The sequence below is a fragment of the Triturus cristatus genome, chromosome 5_1 (assembly GCF_964204655.1).
Source record: "Triturus cristatus chromosome 5_1, aTriCri1.1, whole genome shotgun sequence".
NCBI lineage: Eukaryota > Metazoa > Chordata > Amphibia > Caudata > Salamandridae > Triturus > Triturus cristatus.
The window spans coordinates 910,830,678-910,850,122 of record NC_140587.1 but is presented as its reverse complement, the minus strand read 5'-3'; the positions used below and the strand labels follow the sequence as shown (position 1 = coordinate 910,850,122).

The 19,445-nt window shown below is 42.9% G+C and overlaps 1 protein-coding gene across 2 annotated transcripts in view; it reads right to left on the bottom strand.

Moving 5' to 3' along the window:
- The window catches only part of ATP9B (ATPase phospholipid transporting 9B), a 2,296,170-nt gene that overhangs the window by 5,138 nt on the left and 2,271,587 nt on the right, over nt 1–19,445 (bottom strand). Inside the window, exon 29 of one of the 2 annotated variants that reach the window (XM_085605930.1) lies at nt 8,315–8,347. The exons of the other annotated variant lie outside the window; for it this stretch is intronic. Within the exon in view, the coding sequence (XP_085462056.1) occupies nt 8,315–8,347 (33 nt within the window). The remainder of the gene's footprint in view (nt 1–8,314; nt 8,348–19,445) is intronic. 2 annotated transcript variants of the gene reach the window in all.

The window sequence follows — 19,445 nt, the reverse complement described above, 5'->3', positions numbered from 1 at the left end:
AAATTTTCCTAGTCAAGGGAGAGGTGTGGCGCAGCAGCCAGGGCTGCTGACTACGGAGCGCAGGGTTCACAGTTCAATCCCTTGCAGTAGATCAGCTCGGCACTATGTGACTCTGGGCAATATCTCACTTAATCTCCCCGATGGACCCCAGCACCTTGAGACCCTTAGGGGGAGTAGTTCGCACTTTACAAATATTATATTTAGATTTTTAGATTTAGATTTAGTCAACTTACACAAAAGCTAGGCTAGTAGTGAGTGGCCATGGTGTTGCCTGTATATAAAGAGTTTCCTATTTCTTATCAAATCATTTAGCTCCAAATATTCATTTGGTGACAGCTGTTCGTGTAGCACCTGATGCTTTGGATATGAGCAGCCAGAGTGGCACCTATGTGACCTTGGAGGAATTGGGAGTTATGTACATCTCGAGGCATGGAAAAATATAACGAGGGAGCTTGTGGACCACTAATCCAAATCGTGCATACATATTATGGGCACATGCGGCTACTAGGTCTAGGACCTTCAGAGCTAGTGGGGTGCAGTGAAAGGGCCAAAGTAGAAGCACTCTTCACAGGTGATAAAAGTAGATGCAACACCTGTGCATTTTTGTAATTACTGTGGTAAATTAACATTTTCTTTAAAGGGAGGCCTAAAAGGAAGAGACAAATCGCCTTCTGGGCAACGTTAACCCTTTTATGAATTCCAGAACATCTACGTCTGATTGAAAGAGGACGTTAAACCTGGTCAGGTAACATTTTTTAGTCATCTGAATGAAACTAGGCACTTTTTGGTAAGTTATCTTATTAATCAGTCAGTCAATAAAGTCTTTATTTCGATTTACAAAATCATAAAAGACAGAGTACATCAATAATTAAAAGAGCTTGGGATATAATATGCGTTCTACAATCATCCAGGCTTATATAAAAAAACACAAATATATTTACATATGAGTTAAAAAACATTGTTACATAAAGTGGCAAAGTTGTAAATACAAAGGATAAAAACACATTTAAAAAGCACATAAAAAAAGATTATACCTAAAAACACGAAAACTGTAACAGGACAGTTGTTTCCTTTTATCAGGCTGTAATATGGGGACCAGATTTAGGCAAAGGGTCAGCAAGTGATCATCTCTTAAATAACCAAATCTCTGGGTCTATACAGATGTTTTATCAACAGGCCCATTCCGTGTTGTCTCAACCCTCAAGAATAGAAATGACAGGGTTAGTGTACCCTCATCTTGTTGGGACGGGTGACCCACATCCAGCTCAAAAATGTTGCCACTGCTATCACTATGGAATCTTTAGTGTTTGTCCTTAGGATCCTTAAGGCCTCCAGAGCCAATCTTGTGCCCAGATTCATACAAATAGGTTTAAGCCATTTGGTCCTAGGTGGATTATAGGCTGGGCAAACAAACAAAATTGCGCTAATGTCTCAATTTGGGCTGGACACGAAATCCATTTGTCATCTGTTGGCGGGTGCGAACTACTGGTAAGAGCTCTTATAGGGAGTGAGCCCACCCTGAACTGGTGATACAGTTTCCTGCCTGTTGGCCTAGTGATGAGGTCCCAATAGGTTTCAAACTTGGTCTCATGCTTGATCTTCAAGAATTCTCTAGTCAGGGTGGCCCTCATGATAGATGAGAACTGCTTAGTTTTGACCATACTCCAATACGTGCCTTGAGGTTCTTTTTAGCTGGAAATAAATTAGCAGCTGGATAGTCCCACAGGGTACTCATCCCCATATTAGCCAAGGTGGTTTTGATGTTATTAAACCAGGAGATCTTGTATGAGCGGCCCTACCCCGAACTTCTAGGAGTGCTTTAGCATACAGAGAAAGCTCAGGTGTGGTCCAGAGCCTTCTCCAGAATGTTATAGGTCTGAAGCGTGCCGAGTCCTCTATGCTGTAGCAACCCAAATCAAGATAAAGGGGCATAAGTGGGGTGGATTGTGGGAGGCCTATTAGTGCTCTGACAAATTTGATTTGGGCTAATACCAGCGGTGTTAAATCCTCAAAGCCCCAAAGTTCAGCGCCATATAATATTGAGGTACTGATTTTAGAGTTATAAATCTTAAGGGTGGGGACAATGGGTTTGGTCCAGGAAAGCCTCTGTTCTTTTATCAGTACACCAGCTAATTGTGCATGTTTTAGCGGCTGCATATCGATCTGGGGCTTCCAGTTTAGTTTCCTACCTAGTGTTATACCCAGATAGGTAAAAACATCAGTCTGTTCCAAGGGGACATTATTCATATACACTCTCCCGGTTATGGCTTTGGATTTGTGAAGCACCATAAACTTTGTTTTCTCCACATTTACCACTAATTCATGGTCGTGGCGAACACCTCGAAGCGGGACAGAGCGGCCTGCAGGCCCTGACGAGTCTTAGATATTATCAAGGTGTCATCCGCGAACATGAGCAGGGATATCTTCATGACGGCTATTACTGGAGCGTCTGTGGGATGAGTAGAAAAATACTGAACAACCCTGTTTATAAACAAAGAAAACAGGGTTGGGGCTAGAAAACACCCCTGGTGAATCCCCTTGGAAACCGGAAACCTCTCAGTAACATTTCCCTGCTTTCCCCAGCGGACCTGTGCGTAGTTTGAATCGTGCAGTTTTACTAAAATAGCCAACAGTTCCAATGGCATCCCCATGTCCACAAAGGCACTCCCCATTTTCGTACGGGGGACTAAGTCAAATGCGGATTTTAGGTCAATAAAAGCCGCATAGATTGCACCCCCTCCAATAATAACCACCCGCCAGTAGATGAGCACAAACCTAAAGACCTGGTCTAAGGTGCTTGTGTGTGGTCGAAACCCCGCCTGAAGAGGTATCAGGATATCTGTCTCGTCTATCTAGGCCTGGATTCTGCCAAGAACTAGCCTGTCAACAATCTTCTGGATGGAATCAATAAGGCTGATTGGCCGGTAGTCACCTGGTAGTGAGCGGTCACCCTTTTTATATATAGGTAGGATTTCGGCACCTGACCACGTGTCGGGAATAGCAGCACCGCTAGCTATAGCATTGGCCAATAACTTTATATAAGATACCCAATGATCTTTATCGTATACAAACAAATCTGCGGGTATATAGTCGGGGCCTGGGGCCCTACCTCTCGGAATTGATTTTAGCACTGATTCGACCTCTAAACTGGTGAAGCACAGGGTGGTAGTGGGGATAGGCCATAGGGGTATGTCATCATTGCCGTTAGTGGCAGTGAACTGAGCCTCATAATGTAAAACCCATTGTTCTGGGGCAACATAATTAGTAGGTGTCTGATTTAATTCTCCACTGCCCAATTTAACACGCTTTCAGAATTGAATCATATTTTTCTCCTTACTGGCTGAGACCAAATCTTGCCAGCGGTTCTCATCCCATTCCTTCTTCGCTTGTTGCTGGGCTTTCTTATACCTTACTCTAGCCTTTTTGATATCACCCACTACTTTGGATCTAATAGCCCTGGATAAAATCTTGTAGGCCTGTCTGCAAGAACTATTATACCAAGAAGCCCCCTTTACACAAAAGTGTTTCCTTGGTTTGCTACTTGTAATAAAAAAAGGTTTCAGTTGCTTGAACAGGTCATTGTGAACCTGGGGGATAATAGAATTAATGTCCTTCTGGGAATCACAGTTAAGAAGGGTAGTGGTCGAACAAGCAACCAGTTCCTTCATTTGTTCCAGAGCACTCTCATTTTCAATAACCCTAGCCCATTGAACTCTCCTCATTTCATTAGTAAGCATGGCCTCTGCTGTTACGTATTCAACTGCCCTGTTATTTGGATTTAAAAAGCCCGAAGCTTGCAATTGTAAGACCAACGGGTTATGGTCGCTTTCGGTCCGCTCCTGCACCTTCATATCAAAGAGGGACGGCCAGAATTCTACATTGAGGAAGATGTAGTCTATGCGGCTGCTACTATAACCATTATCGAAAGTATGAGCACCTTTCCTATCCGACTGCGTCCGCCCGTTGACTGCCCTCAGTCCCCTTTCCAGACACAGCCCTTTTAACTGTAGTGCAGCCTCTGTCCATTTTTTAATGGGGCATAGTTCTAATTGCGGAATGTTCCACTGTGCGTCCTCCTCTGCACTAAGGTTTCCGTCATCATGGTCCTGAGGCTCGAAGCAACAATTAAAGTCGCCTGCGATTATCAAATTACAACTGCCCCTTGATCTTTCCAGATAGCTATTGAGGGCAGTAACCACACTTGATCCCCTGCCACCCGGCTGCCCTCATTGACAATGAAAACATCAGGTCCATGCACCATACTGATCCGTATGGCCATGATGTCCGGACTATCGATGAATACTTCCTTCACCGAAATGCCCGCTTGGTGTCTGACCCAACAGGTCATCCCGCCTACAGGTCTCCCTTGCTGCCCTCCTAAAGCAGCCTTTGAAAAGTTTAAAAAGCCAGAGTGGTAAATTGTATCCAATGACCAAATCTCCTGGGATATCCAGACATCATAACTATCAATATAGTGGACCACTCAATTGAGGTGGTTTTGGAAGATAGCCCTGCGATGTTCCAGGAGGCTATAGACATATGTGTTTTTGAGTGCCCTTGGTTTGCATTACTGGTATTTGCTTGGGAGCTAGATACATGTTCATTTTCCACAGTTACCAGACGGGGAATACTGGATGAAGTGTGAGATCTTGCGAAAAGTGTGTGGGATGAAATGTTCATACTCGCCCCAATTTTTAGTTTCAGCTGGGATTGGCGCGCACCCCCTGCAATGTCAGAACTGTTGGCATATGTAACCTTCCATCCGGCCACAGATCCAGATGTTACAGCGGGGTCAGGAATACGCGGTCCTGAATCAGACCCTGTCTGGGCCATAGGTACTGATGTTCCAATTAGAAGGGGATTAACTATTGTTCCCAGTCAATCTATGTCCTCTAAAGAAGAGAAGATTTCAAATCGATTGCTTGTGGTCACCGGTAAGTCATGTTGACTATGTGTTCTGGATAACCCCCTCATCTCGCTGCACCTGAGGGTGCTGGTTGGTTGATAAAAAAAAACCAGTGGAAAGATGTTTATGGCATCTTCCTTGATGAAACAGTTCCCAGCCCTCTCTAAAATGTGCTGGACCAGGTTTGGTGACCTGAAACTTAGGACTACACAGTCACCTGGTAAAGACTTGTGAGATTTCCCAACCCAGGGAACTCTACGAACCATTTTAAATTCGGGAAAAAGATGTTCTTTTAAGCCAATCCTATTACCCAGCAAGTGTAGGGCCTTATTTCTTAATGTTGACCAGTGCTCCCGTGCGTTGGATGGGAGCATTGGTACGTTGGCCAAAACATCCGTATAGGGAGTAGCTTCCGGGGGGGAGATGAAGGAAGGTATGTTGATTCTGGGCACTAGCAGCATAGGGCTCAAAAGGCCGTCCCCTAAGACTGCTTTTACCTAGCTGCGAAGATGTCGGCAGCATTCCACCCTGAGCAACATTATCGGGTTGAGTGGCCTCTGAAGTTATTGCTGTTGCTATTGATAATAGGGGGCAGCGTGCATTTTCTGGGGGTCCCTTTGGTACTATTACATTTCCCCATACCAATTGGGTCATAGTCCCAGAACCCCTCTGCCCATTAAAGTTATCGCGGGGGCTACTAAAAATGCCCTGCTCTATTTTATTAAGTCTGTCTTCAATCAAGGTCAGCTTCTTGAGTAGGGGATCAATCAGAGCTAGTAATTTCAATTCTATCTGTAAACAAAGCTCATCCATGTTAAACGAGGGCGGTAAATGGGTAGCACAGGTAAGGGGGCATATAGCAGTAGTTGGCTTTTCTTTAGGCTGTTGGCTACTATTATTTCCATTCCCGTTTGTGACTGCCTTACGTTTAGCTACTCTAGTAGGTAGGGGGATTGGCTTAGATGAATCTCGACCTTTCCTTTTTTCAGAAGGCGGTTCACTACCTGCAACCCCAGTAAGCTTCTTGCCCCTAGTGGTGACCATAGACATGTTAGTAGAGCAGTCCGAATTAGATGGAATGGGTGAAGTAAATAGCACTGGTTCCGGTTGTATCGTAGAAGACTGGCTGGGATGCAATGCTATATCATTGGTATAATTTGACAATTGGGAGGGATGAGCTATAGAGCTGTGGGTGCCAAGGGACGATTGGGGTTCAAGTGATAACCTGTGCTCACTAATTTGGATCTTATGCATTAGCGCTTATTCTGTCCTAGAGAGAAAAGCATCAAGCGTACCCACAACCCCTACTCCCACCTTCCGTTTGCTCATATTGCTAGACCCTGACCTCCAAATAACACACTTCTGTGATTTGTCCATTGTATACAATGAAGGCTTACTGTTCAGGCATTAGAGAGGTGGCCCAGCTCAGCCTCTTCCAGTCACTGACGGGCTTCACCCGCGCGCGTCCCGCAATGGCTTCTGAGGCGCCTCCTGGCGCTTCAGGATGACGGGAATGGCTGTGCACCTCGGGGGAAATGCTGGGATGTGTAGTCCCCTTATGGCGAGAGGGCTGTGGGCAGGAGCACAGGGCAGGCGTTGCGGTCCCCCTTGGACCGATCAGGCAGCAGGTAGGTAACTCGTGTGACTGCAGGTGTGCTTGGATCCTCCCTCCTTCTCCAGCTTAGCAGCAAATGCTAACATTTTACACTTCAGCTCCTGAGGCCTTTAATGTCTTCACACTTCATTTGTTTTCCTCTTTGAACCCGGCACACCTTTCGGAATCTTAGCGTGAATCTCCTTCAGCCCACCAGTACTACGTCTGATTGAAAGAGGACGTTAGACCTGGTCAGGTAACATTTTTTAGTCACCTGAATGAAACTAGGCACTTTTTGGTAAGTTATCTTATTAATCATTTTGGTGCGAAGTGTAAGAAATGCCAGATCTGATATTGATGCTGTCATGGGTTTAAATGTCGTACAGTGGCAGCAGACAAGGGTCAAGTCCTGCAAGGGTGAGGTTGACAGTGGCACCAAGGAGGGACTGTGCGCTCCTGGGGTTGGTGGAATGGACACACAAGAGGATTCCAGCTTCAGCTGTAAGTCTAACCTAGACAGCATTACCTGTCTGAATCTCTTCATTCGTTCAGATTTTACTGCTGAAAACGTCACTGTTGAAGAAAGTGAATAGGGTCTGAGGAGGACATGCACTCGTGAATTTGCTCTGCTACTTTCCCCGTCTGTGTATCCCTCAATGCAAACACAAGACGGATTGTTTATGTTTTCATTCTTATGGCAGTCACTGCCTACCTAAGTGAGAATATCTCTAAGAACGCCTGAAATGTCAATCTGTCCTACTTGTGACAGGCCGTAAGGAGATGGTTCTTCCTCTCCCTTGCAGGCATAGTGTGTCAGAGCACAAATACTACACACTCCTGCATGGTGCTTGGCTCAAAGACACCACACACACTAAGACTGGAAGGCGGCACCAGCATTTGCCTTCTACAATCCAAGGATGACTTACATTTAAAAGACAAAATAGAATGCGTTCTACAAAATTGCTCAAAACTGCACAGTGCCACAGGGGGAATTTCTGCAACATTTCTGAGTCTAGTCAGCTGTTTTGGCACACTTGATGATGAGAACTCTGAGGAAGTAATACACGCAGGCCTCGGATCTTATTAGTTGGCTCAACGAGGGAGAATGTCTAATTTGGTGATCTCACATCTCTTTCCGATTGCAGCATTTTCATGATCAAAGTCTTTATAATATCAAGGTAGAGCGTGGGAATGATGCCTGTAGGATGTGCTGAAATGAATCTGTGATACATTTATCTCTGGTTTGGTGGGAACGTGTCCTTTCTACTCTCCAGGGAAGTAGATGTAAAGGATTATAATGTCTAGTCCTTTACACATGCAACTGCACCAAAAGGTAAAACAATCCTAGTAGGAAAATAGCTTGCTTGAGTGTGCTCTCAATGTCATTTTTACAACCTTTACCCCAGAAGCAACTTTTGAAATTGCATGCACAAGAGTGGTAAGAAAAAAGAATTGAAAATGAAATGGTGAAACTGTTAGGGAATGTTAGATTTATTTTGAAAGGACATCTTTTAATCTTGAGATAAAATGTTGCGCTCAATATCTTTTGCCAAGCCTGTTGCGATATGTAAGTGTTCTTAGTGAATAACGGGTACTTGATGGCATGTAAACGACATGTGCCTTTAAAATTTCCTTTTCGACAACAATCACTTGTTTGTATGCCAAAATCGTTTTTATTGCTAATGTGACTAAGCCATTTTGTCGCTGACAAATAGTTCATATTGTGGGAAAATCTCACATGAAATCTTGTAATTTTGAGCACAAAATGTTTAATCATTTGCACATGTATCAACCAAAACATGTTCAACACCTACCTAAGAAAGCTCCCAATGATACTCTGCCTATGCCTGTGCCAAGAAAACAGAAAGGAAAAAAAGAGACAAGAGGACAGATTTATAAAAGGAAGAGCAATTTCAAAAGGAAAGTTTGTTGCAGAGCGTAAATATCCGGAGGTCAAGAAAATCACCACCAAAGGAAATCATTAGTTGTGATAGTAAACAGAAGAAAGTAGCTAGCATCCGACCCAAACAATTAGAACATGAAGTTAGTGCGTTTAAGGCTGTCTGACATTAGAAAGGTCATACAACTGACTGCCTACTTTAAGTATTTCCACTAGTACTTTCTGGTACTGACTAAGCCTGTTTCTCAATACCTGAGAAATAGGCTTAGTCAGTACCATCAGGAGAGAGCCTTGAGCTCTAACCACCTGCGACTTTTGCGCATCCCGAGGTTTGCCAGTTTGTCGAGGCGGCAGGTCTTTCTCGGTACCTGCAGCCAAGCTCTGGAACACCCTGCCCACCCATCTTCACATGGCCGAGTCTGAACACTGTTTCAGGAAAGATTTACAAACCTGGCTCATTCAAGTATAGATATACATGGCTGATTCTGTTCTTCAGTCTTGCTTTTGAGTGCCGGGACACCTCTGCTGAGATAGCCGCGCACTGTAGAAATGACTTTGATTGATTGATAATACAATCATTCTTATAGTTGCGATGAAAGTGTTCTAGACTTGTTCTTGTGTGCTTAGTAAATACATAGCTCTGTGTTGGAATAACTGGAAGGAGTCGGTGAGTCAATCATCAACTTTTTCAGCAATTCATCAAGATTTCAAAATGTTAGCCACACAGTCTCAAATAATTCAATTTACAGACATTCGTTTTTGTTGGGGTGATTATTTACATGTAATCCGAAGAGAGGGTCATGTAAACTGTTTTTCTCAAAAGTAGCAAATGGCAAACAGCGGTGGCTGGCCTATTAGGTTATGACGGGCCACTGAAAGGAGTCATTACTAACAGCCATCAGCCTTGCAACTAGTTGGTTTTCTCCTGCGTAACTGGAGGCAGAAGTGACAAATTGGTGCGCACTCTTGGCGACATGCTGTCTATCCCTTTATAGCAATAGGCCGTCAATGACATATTTGTGTACATTTTTGGCAAACATTTCTGCATATGGCTATATAATAATGGGTCACCAGTGACATTATGAGGGTATCTATGGTGGCATGCTGGCTGTTCCTGCATATTACTGAACCATCAATGACATATTCATGGCAATTCCTGGCTCCATGCTGAATCTTCATGTGTAGAAATCGTCCATCAATTACATATTTGTGGCAAGTCTTGGTGACATGTTGTTGCTGACTGTCCCAACATAATAGTGGTATATCAGTGACAGCTATGGCCACTCATCATCAGACCAGGGCGGCAATTCATGCCTAATAATAGCTCATAGTGACATATTTGTTGGCATTATTGGTGGCAGGCTGCCTTTCCCTAAATAACTCTGGCCAACCAGTGACGTATCTGTTGGCATTGTAGTTCATGTTGGCTACACCTGCATAATAACGGACCATAGTGTAATATTTGTGGAACTTTATGGGCACTTATTAGCTATCCCTGCATAATAATAATCCATGAATTACATATTCAGGGGGGATTCTTGGTGATCTGATGACTTTCCTACATAGCAGGAGCCCAACCATGAAATACAGAGGTCATTTTTGGTGTCATAAAGACTATGCCTGAATAGAAGTGGCCCATCCATTAAATATTGTGGCCATTCTTGGCAACTTGTTGTCTTATCCATGCATTATAGTGTACCATCTGCAACATGCTTTCCATCCCAACATCATATAAGCCCACCGTGGAATATTTGATAGGATTCCTGGTAACATGCTGGCTATCCCTGAATAATAAGGCTCCATCCGTAACATATTGTGGACATTCTTGGTAAAATCCTGGCTATTCCTACACAAAAGTGACCAAACCAAGACATAATATGGGCATTCTGGCTATCACGGCATAATAGTGGCTCATCCATACTATACTGTGGCCATCCTTGGAATAGTTCTGGCAAACACCACGTCACTGTGGACCATTTGTGACATATTGTGGGCATTCGCATTGAAATTCTAGATATCTTTGAAATAGCAGTGTATCACTCAAGCGATATTGTGGACATTCTTGGTCACCTTAGGCTATCCCTGCAGAACAGTGGTCTATCCGTTTGCTGACATTCTTGGCAACATTATTGTGGTCGCTGGTATTATAGTAACTCATCCTTGCTACATGGTGGGCATTTTTGCTAACATTTACACAATCCCAGGGATAATAGTGGCTCACAGTAGCTATAGCATGGCCATTCTTGTCAAAGTTCTGGTCAATCCTGGTATAATGTCTGCTCATCTTTGACTTATTGTGGCCACTTTTAACATAACTATAGCTAATCATGATACAATGGTGGTGAAAATCATCGGCATATTAACAGCAGAATCGGCCCATGTGTGTCAGTAGTACAAGTGAGTGCTCGGTGAAAATGACAAAATGTTTTCTTAGGAACCAAAAAATGTATTTACTGAAAATAGTCATCTAGTAGTTCAGGACACAAATACTGTTTTTCATACGCTTTTCCACTTCTTTTACAGATCATTCAGCAGTGATTTCAGAAGGTACAGAAGGACAAATCTTTACTCATGCTTTAAGCATGCGTCCACATATTGAAATGTTTTTTTGTTTGTGTTAAAAAAAAGTAATTCAAAGATAGCTATTATGCATGTGCACACACAGCGTCCATCATTCAATGATTTTTAATAAAACAAACGAAAAACATTCCAAGATGGCAGCCACGGATGTGCTTATGTGGGCTACCATCTTGGAATGATTTCAGTTCCATTTAAAGATGACCATGCACCAATTGCGTTAAAAGGCAGTTAAAACCACGCAAAGAGACTGGGGAGGTAAGGGATCCAGGGGTGATATTGGGTTATAAAGAGTGCAAGTAGGCCCAGCAGGAGAGGGGAGAGCATGGACTGACACATGCACTGCAAAGCAAGGTTCTAACATCAGCATTCAATCAACACACACTGAGAATAAAATGCTTCTTGAGAGGGACATACACAAGAATAGGGAAGAAATCCACTGAAACAGGAGAAGGGACCTGTGATAGGCAATAAAGCAATCCAATCAGGAACATAAACTGGTTACACAGGACATGTATAGATATCTACATCAAGATATTAAACAGGGACATAGGATGTCTGATAACTTATCAAATAAAGAACGAAGGGCATTGAAAGATCTGAGTCAATTACATGATATTACCATCAAAGAGGCCGACAAGGGCGGTAATATTGTAATTATGAAAACTAGGGACTATAACATGGAAATCTCATCACAATTGGGGGACAGAACATGCTATGAAAAATTGAAAGAAAACCCAATTGGGCCACTAACAATTGTCATCAATACACATCTAAGAGAATGGCTCAATAGTGGATTGATCAATCAGGATGAATACCTATATATTAAAGTGGACAAACCCAGATTTCCATGTATCTATACTTTGCCAAAAATACATAAGAACCAACAATTCCCACCGGGCAGACCTATAATATCAAGCATAGGGGTCCAACCAAAAAATTATCACAGTATGTCGATACATTTCTACAACCTTTGGTACAGAACTTACCAGCATATATTAGGGATACCAAACATATCCTTAGTATACTGTCGGATGTTACATGGGAAGAAGGTATGGTATTAGCAACACTGGATGTTACCTCCCTATATATGAACATTAGAACTGATTTGGGGATCAGAGCAACCAGAAAATTCTTAAGTAAGAGACCAGCCTCACAGTGGGCACATGTTGAGATGATTATCACCATGATTGATTTAATTCTTAACAACAATGTGTTCCTATTTGAAAAAAAGTGGTACAAACAAATACAGGGAGTTGCCATGGGCTCCAGATTCTCTCCTTCGTATGCCAATCTATTCATGGGTTATTTTGAGGAGGAGTGGATCTGGGGCCCAAAGGGTACCACTTGGAATGAATCAATCATCTATTGGGGACGTTACATCGACGATTGCATTATGATCTGGTCTGGTTCCATGGAAAACGAAATTTTGTGAACAAGACTCTCAGGTGGTCTTTCGTGTGTGTACTTTTTAAAAACAAACTGCATTGCAATCGACATTTGTTTTAAATGTTTTAAACTGCTCTTGTTAGAATTACAAGCCAGTCATTTCCTGTAGGCACTCTGCCCAAACAACGTACTTAAATAGCACTTCCGCTTTAAGATACGCGGTCTAGTGCTGGAGGGAGTTCAGCTGCTGCACAGCAGAGCTGATTGGTTAGTGGGCGGAAGGGGACTGCCTTATCAGGACGCTGGAGCCGACGCGCAGCGGGCGCGCCGCGGGTGTGCCGAAGGCGTGCCTAAGGCAAGCCCGTCTGCGCCCGTCCACGCCCTGCCGGGACCAGGGGCCACAAATCCTGGCCCAAATATCTTGTATTCAGCAAACGAACTGCTGTCTTTTGCCACAGGCAATTATACCATAAGACCCCCCATCTGTTCAATATTGAAAGCCAAAAACCTCCTAAGGAACCCGTGGACAGCCTCTGACCCTTTAGGTGGGCCCTTAGTTCACCTTCTACCCAGAGCAGGGAACCCATTAGGTTTGTCAGCGGCAGTTTTGAACACTAGATCTCTGCAAAAACACCATCTTGAGATTTTCACTCTCCTTCAGGAGGGGGATATTGATATTCTGTCCCTGCCAGAAACCTGGATGGAGGACTCATCAGTCCCTGACATTATTTCGTCCCTGGCAGGGAATTTTGATGCCGTTTGGCACAATAGGCAAGATAACAGAAGAGGGGGAGGGGTGGCTACTCTTTTTAAATCTAGTTTTACGGCTACCACGATAATATCAGAACGTTTTGATAGCTCTGAGATTCTAGGAGTTAAGTTTATCTTTAACTCCTCTTGTTTCGTACTCCTGACAGTTTATCGTCCCCCAGATGCATCCCCTGGCTTCTGCGATCATTTTGGTGAAACCTTATCGGACCTTAGCACACGCTATCAAAAGCTTATGGTCGTAAGAGATTTTAATTTCCATTGGGAAAGAATCCCACGAGAGCCACAAGCTAAACAAATTGACATGACAATGTCAAATTTAGGCTTCCGTCAACTGGTGAACTGCCCCACTCACATCAGGGGGCACACCCTTGATCTGGTTTGGTCATCTAACCAGCAAGACAGGCTCCTAAACATTCTCCCATGTGCTTGGTCGGACCGTTCCTTAATCTCCTGCTGGGTCCCTTTGGATAGCTCCCCCACCCAATCTCGCTCGGAATGGAGGAGAGTGCAAAGCTGGCATAAGATCCAGACGGGAAATCTCACAGACACCCTTCAGAGACTACCCCTATGCAGGCCGGAGGGAGGTTATACCAACATTGACATAGCCAGCCAATCCCTTAGTAACACCCTCCAATCAGCTATAGACCACCTAGCTCCAGAACGCAGGGAAAGAATAAAGCCCAAACGTAAGGGGGCTCCCTGGTTCAATGAAGCTTTGCAGGTAAACAGGCAGAGCTTGCGTAAAGTGGAGAGACAGTGGAGGAAAACCTATAACTCCACTGACCTGATCCTTTACAAAGCTGCTCTGGCTCTATATAAGAAATCCATCACTTCTAGGAAAGCCGAATACTATGAGGCACGGATTACAGATGCCCCTAATAAACAGAAGGAAACTTTCAAGATCTTAAAGGAACTCAGCAAAAAGGTCGATGCCAAATCAACCTCAATACCTTTCAACGTCAATACCCTGCAGACTTTCTTTCTTCAGAAAGTGACAGATATTCTCTGTGAGATCGATAGATCTCCTGTTGCTCTGAGTTCCCAGGAACTGGCGCTGCCTTCCTCCTCATCAGTTCAATTCCTCACAGATTTTCCCCCTATGGACTCAGAAGCCCTGGCATCATTAATCAACAAAACCAAATCCAGTTCACCGGCCGATCCATTTCCGCCTAGGATCTTCCAGATGGCCCTCCCAGCCTTGGATTGCCAGATCCTCACACTTCTTAATAATTCCCTGGCCACCGGCCAGGTACCATCCGATTTGAAGGAGGCTAGAGTCATCCCCTCTTTGAAAAAGCCAGGAGCTGACAGGGCTGAGCTGAAAAACTACCGGCCTATCTCGCAACTCCCTTTCTTAGCTAAGGTCATGGAGCAGCATGTCTTGAAAGTACTATCCGGTTTTCTTGAAAATTCTGAGCTACTCCACCCACGCCAGGCCGGCTTCAGAGCCCACCACAGCACGGAGCTAGTTATGTTATCTGTTCTTGATGACCTCAGATTAAAGGCTGATAACAGAGAGCCGAGCGCCCTAATACTCTTAGACCTCTCCGCAGCATTCGACACAGTAAGTCATTCTATTCTACTGACTCGACTGGCGGATTTGGGATTTAGGGGTGCTGTCTACAATTGGCTAAAGTCCTTCTTATCGGGACGGTCGCAAAGGGTTCAACTCGGCGATTATACTTCAAACAGGGGTGATATTCCCTGTGGCGTGCCTCAGGGCTCTACATTATCCCCTCTGCCTTTCAATATATACTTGCAGCCCCTAGTGACTGCACTGTCCAATCTGGATTGCCGAGTTTTTAACTATGCAGACGGCACTCAACTTATCCTGAGTATTGACAACTCGGCCCAAGCTCAAGAGACAGTTCAAAATATCCTAAGATTCACCACTAACTGGATGATGGTTAATTCCTTGAAAATTAACCCTGACAAAACGGAGGTCCTCGTCATTCCAGCAAATAACAACCTCTGGAGTGGCTTGTTTTGGCCCAAAGAATTCGGGGCCCCTCCATGTCTGTCACCAGTCGTGAAAAGTCTGGGAATCAAGATCGATTTGGAACTCTCTTTGAGTCACCAGGTCTACTCAGTGGTGGGCATCTGCACCGGCGTCCTGAGACAACTGAGGAAACTGGTCCCTCTCCTATCAGTTTCCTCTACGAAATCTATAGTCTCAGCTACTGTTCTATCGCGCCTTGATTATGGGAATGCGCTCTATCTAGGACTCCCTCTGAAACTTATGAATCGACTCCAGGTTGTACAGAACGACGCCGCCAGGCTGATTTTTAGCCTTCCTAGGAGGACCCATGCTTCACCCTTGCTGCACAAACTACACTGGTTGCCTGTCAGACAGCGCGCAAAATTCAAAGGCCTGTGCATTGCTCAGTAAAACCCTCTATGGCCACGCCCCCGGCTACATAAGGGAACGTTTAGTTAAATACGTGCCAGGGCGAGTACTTCGCTCTACAGATGCCTCCCAGTTAGTCTGCCCTCGGAGCAATTTGGCTACCAAGGGTGGACGAGCTATCTCAGTTATTCTGCCACGACTCTGGAACCAACTGCTGGATACTTTACGAAAGGAACCAGGTTTGCTTCCTTTCCGGAAGCTGCTAAAAACTCTGTTATTTAAAGACACCTTTTAACCTAATTCACCACCAGGACAGTCTGTACCGGCTTGAATGCAACCTCTTTTCTGTCAAGCGCTAAGAGACCTGTTGGTATATATGCGCTATATAAATAAACATACAAATACAAAATACAAAATTCCAATGATATGGGTATCCACCTCCCATATAATTTGAGCTCATCAGAAATAGAATTTCTGGAACTAACGCTCTTTATTGCGGACAGCCGAATACAGAGTAAACTTTATCGCAAACCTACCTCATGTAACTCGGTGTTACATACAAATAGTTCACACCCGAAACACCAAATAAAATCTATACCCTATGGTGAACTAACTAGGGCCAGGAGAAATTGCAGTAAGAACAGTGATTTCATATTATGCAAAAATAACATGAAGCAAAGATTTCTAGCCAGGGGATACGACGCACAGACAATTAATATGGCTGAACAAAAAATCACAACAACAAAGAGAGAGGACACTCTAAAAGATAAGCATATTAAAGGTGTCACCTTTCCATATGTTAGACTGATAACAAACTATAATGACATACCAAAAACCCTTAAAAATAGCATGAAAAAGCATTGGGGGATATTAAGAAATGATAAATCATTGACCAAATTCATTACTAATCAACCTCTGATTACATATAGACAAGGTAAAAATATCAAAGCATGGGTCAGTCCTAGCTATCCTAAACAGATTAAAAAACCAAACTGGCTAACACAAAAATGTATGGGATTTTACAAATGTGGTGGATGTAAAATCTGCCCCCTAGCAATGAATAACACTAAAGTCTTTCAGAGTCACCTGGGGAAAAAATATGAGATCAGACAAATGATCAACTGTAACAGTCATCATGTGATATACATGATCAAATGTGGATGTGGTAGCTTCTATATAGGAAGCACGATCAGGGCCCTAAAAGACAGAATATATGAACACCTGATGGCCATTAAACACAATGACACCAGATATGCGACTGCAACACATATTAATGAATGCCATGCTCAGGGGATAAACAAAACATTTGCATTTTGTGGAATTGAACAGATTGACATGGACCCGAGGGGTGGCAATCAGGAACATCTTAGACGCAGGGAGGCTCTATGGATTATGAAGCTTCAAGCGGTCGAGCACGGGATGAATACAGATCATGAATTACACTACTTCCTAGGTGACTAAATGTATAAATTGCAGGATATACAAATGAGATACATTAAACTGGTCTATCATAGCATGGATATGATACATGTAGGTGAAAATGTGTTTATACTAGAGCTAAACGATTTCATTTTATCAACATGGCGAATAACACACTTATGATATTGACGATGCTATGAATAATTAGGACTGTAAATTGCCAAACGTTTACAACTTGTTCATGTAACCCAACTATTACCGATTAATGGGGATACAATGATCCCCACATGAATGCTATAGGTATTGACAATGTCACAATTACAACTGTTAATTGTCATATAACTGTAATATGCTATGGTCATCCAACTAATATTATACTGTCTTAAATTGGAATTACTTATGGTATTTGTGTCTTAGATATCATACATTTCTTGGATTGGGGTTGGGCATATAATCCAAACAATAATGTGTACTTGACAGACATTATCATTAAGGTCCTCCTATTAATGTGGGCTTTAATATCCACCATCATTACGGGTTACTTCCAATACATATCCCCTAGTTATATTGTTCTAATTTTCTTAAAAAATGTTCTTCTTTCTTTTCCCTCTCATATACTTTTGACATGGATTTAGAACGTGACGGGATAAATACAACCTGATCACTTATTCGATCTTGAATCGGGTAGTGCATAAACTTCATTATTTTGGCAAATATGGACCCAACATTTGAGATACTAATCATTGACTCTATGCAATTTTAAAAAATTGTTTTCAAAGTTTCCTCGCTTCGAAGTGGATATTCACAAGCATAAATAATTTCAGTCGGTTGGGGACCATTTACTTAGTTCCCATTATTGGATATTTCGAATTTGAACCAATTCAATTACTAAGACAGTGTGACTGTTCTAAGATGTCGGCCGGAATCGTCTATTTATGACGCCTTCGACTGCTATCAATCTTTCATTAGGGCAACCACAGCAACAGAATAATAGATATGTCAGGATATTTAATTAATACATCGTAGTAATACATTAAGCTAATCATCACCGGATTTCCGGGTTAGATATGGACGCGATCAAATCAAGTTTACGTTTCACAAATAGCAACCACGAGACTCATATTGTTCAACAAGTTCATCCTTAAGATGGCGGCCTAATTCGCCACCATTGTGGTTATTTTGAAACGTGCTAATTTTTCTTTGTTTGCATCAAGATTAAAGCGGAACTTCCGGGTTTCCGCGAAACACCACGGCTATACTGAGATGCCGGTGGCTTGAACTCGGACGCAGACGCTGCGGAATATAGGTATGTCATTGCCTGTGGTTTGCCCATTTTGAATCTGGACATAGATTCTTTTTTCAAAAAATAGGTTTTGATTTTGTGTTTATATATTTTGTCATTTTAGCGCGTCGCGGGCTGACTGAATTTACAGCCCCTCTCCCAGCACGAAGTGTATTGTACATCGTGCATTATCGGTAAGCCTTAACTAAGCACCTGTTTTTTTCACAATTCTGGTGGCCACTCGTGCACTAAGCCGGTTCATATGGGATAGAATTATTTCTTGGCTATCTCGTATACACGGGAGCTCTCCCTGTAGTCCATGAAATCTTTACGTACACTTTTTTCGTAAGCTTTTCTACTAAATATCGTTCAAATTAAATATGCTTTCCATGCATGATGTGATTTATTGCCTCTGGGAGCATAATGATCCACCTTTCTAAGTCAGAATCTCTATCATATTGTTGCAGATACTTGCTCAAACAACCTCCATATTGGAACATATGCAACTTGTCCAGCCATACTTAGGCTGGAACAGAATCATAACGAGTCAGAAGGTATGTTCTTGACCCCATGGTTGGTGATTACATGGACCAAATCTTATTAGGATTACACTATATATGTTTCTATTTGATTTGTAGGCACACAAGACCTTTTTCATTGACCTAAAGGTAGGCATTGACTTGACGTGCAAGCTGTCCCTTATAAAATATGCATGGGACATCACAAATGTAGGTGATTAACTACATGAACAGTCTTACCCATCCCCCAACTCATCATGGGTCCATCCCTTCTTTTCCTAGGGTGTACATCAATATTGTTTGGCTTGATATGCACAACACAATTGAACAAATAACATAAAAATATGTTGTCTTAAAATCTTTTGAAATAGATATATTGATCCCACTTTCTTAGATGTGTTGTATTTGCACTTGCTCTAGGGATATACGAGGGTATTTGAAGAGCACAATTGGGTTTACTTACAACTCACTTAACTGTGATTATATTATTGATGCCCGAATGCTTGGGCTTACATTGTTTTGTATGTATATTTTCCAGCCCTGAGGAAGTCGCGGGTGTCTTGTCCCTAACGACGAAACACGTGTTGGCTGGAGTCTCAACAAGAACAATTATTAAACTGTGCATTCTTTCTTACATACTTATTTTGAAACTGATGTTATTGATATTATTCTATGACCACAAATGTGTGCCAGGGCTTGTTTACAAATTTGTACGGATCTGTTGATCTGAATGGTGAGGTGT